The sequence below is a fragment of the Condylura cristata genome, unplaced genomic scaffold, assembly GCF_000260355.1.
Source record: "Condylura cristata isolate star-nosed mole 26May11 unplaced genomic scaffold, ConCri1.0 scaffold00032, whole genome shotgun sequence".
NCBI classification, from domain to species: Eukaryota; Metazoa; Chordata; class Mammalia; order Eulipotyphla; family Talpidae; genus Condylura; species Condylura cristata.
This window is the reverse complement of record NW_004567133.1, coordinates 16,364,222-16,365,091: the sequence shown is the minus strand read 5'-3', so window position 1 is coordinate 16,365,091 and position 870 is coordinate 16,364,222. Positions and strand designations below refer to the sequence as shown.

Here is an 870-nt window from a genome sequence, read left to right as displayed (position 1 = left end):
AAATATATACATATATATGTACATATATAATTAAAAAATAAATAAAAGTGACTGCATGACCCTGGCACATCTTCTCCAGTCAGCCACTCCCCCCACCTTGCAAACAGGGTGCTGGACTGAAAGTTCTGGGAACATCCCCAAGGAGCGCAGCTCCACGCAGGCTGGCTCCCTGTGGCCACCTGCTGCTGCCCCCTCTGTTGTAAAAGACCCCAAGGTCAAGGTCTCGTGTGGGGGTCAAGCCCAGGGAACCCCAGTAACTGCCTGCCCACGGCCAACCCCACCCTGCAGTCGGGCGCCTCAGACTCAGGTGGGCCTGGGGTGCTGTCCCACCTGCCGACCCGGCCCCAGTCCCCCCCATGTGGCATCCAGGGACCCTGAGGCCCAGTGACTCCGGCGGTCTCAGGAAGCCTCCCCCACCCCCCGCGAGACTCACGCCGAGAAGGTCCTTGTCCGGCGAGTGGGCAGCGGGCTTGGGACCACGTTGCCCCGGAGCGGGGACGGCGAGCGGTCTCCGGCCCGCTGGGTGTCCAGCAGCCCTCCCGAAGGCTGTGGTGGCGGAGGTGGCTCAGATGACATGGCTGACCTAGAGAGAGACGGGGGGCTCTCAGCGGCTCTCGCACCCCCGCGTCTGAGGGTCTGGGTCTGCCCCCCGGTCCTCTCCCGTCAGGCGGCCCCAGGCTTCTCCAGAGACGCCCCGCCGCCCCCACTGTCTCGAGGCTCCTGGGGCCCTCACGGCAGCTGTGGGCTCCCCTCTACCACCAGCCAGACCCCCTTGACAAGGAGCCATCGGACCCTCTGCGTCCCTGCGCCCAGCCCCTGGCGGGGAGCACGGGGCCCCCATGCCAGCGCCAATTCCCAGAGTGCAGTCTG

At 65.6% G+C, this 870-nt stretch overlaps 1 protein-coding gene across 1 annotated transcript in view; it reads right to left on the bottom strand.

Moving 5' to 3' along the window:
- Positions 1 to 583, bottom strand: part of CARHSP1 (calcium regulated heat stable protein 1, 24kDa) — a 3,272-nt gene extending 2,689 nt beyond the window's left edge. Inside the window, exon 1 of the mRNA XM_004692134.2 lies at positions 434 to 583. Coding sequence (XP_004692191.1) covers positions 434 to 576 — 143 coding nt within the window. The 5' untranslated portion in view covers positions 577 to 583. The remainder of the gene's footprint in view (positions 1 to 433) is intronic.
- Between the last annotated feature and the right edge of the window lie 287 nt (positions 584 to 870).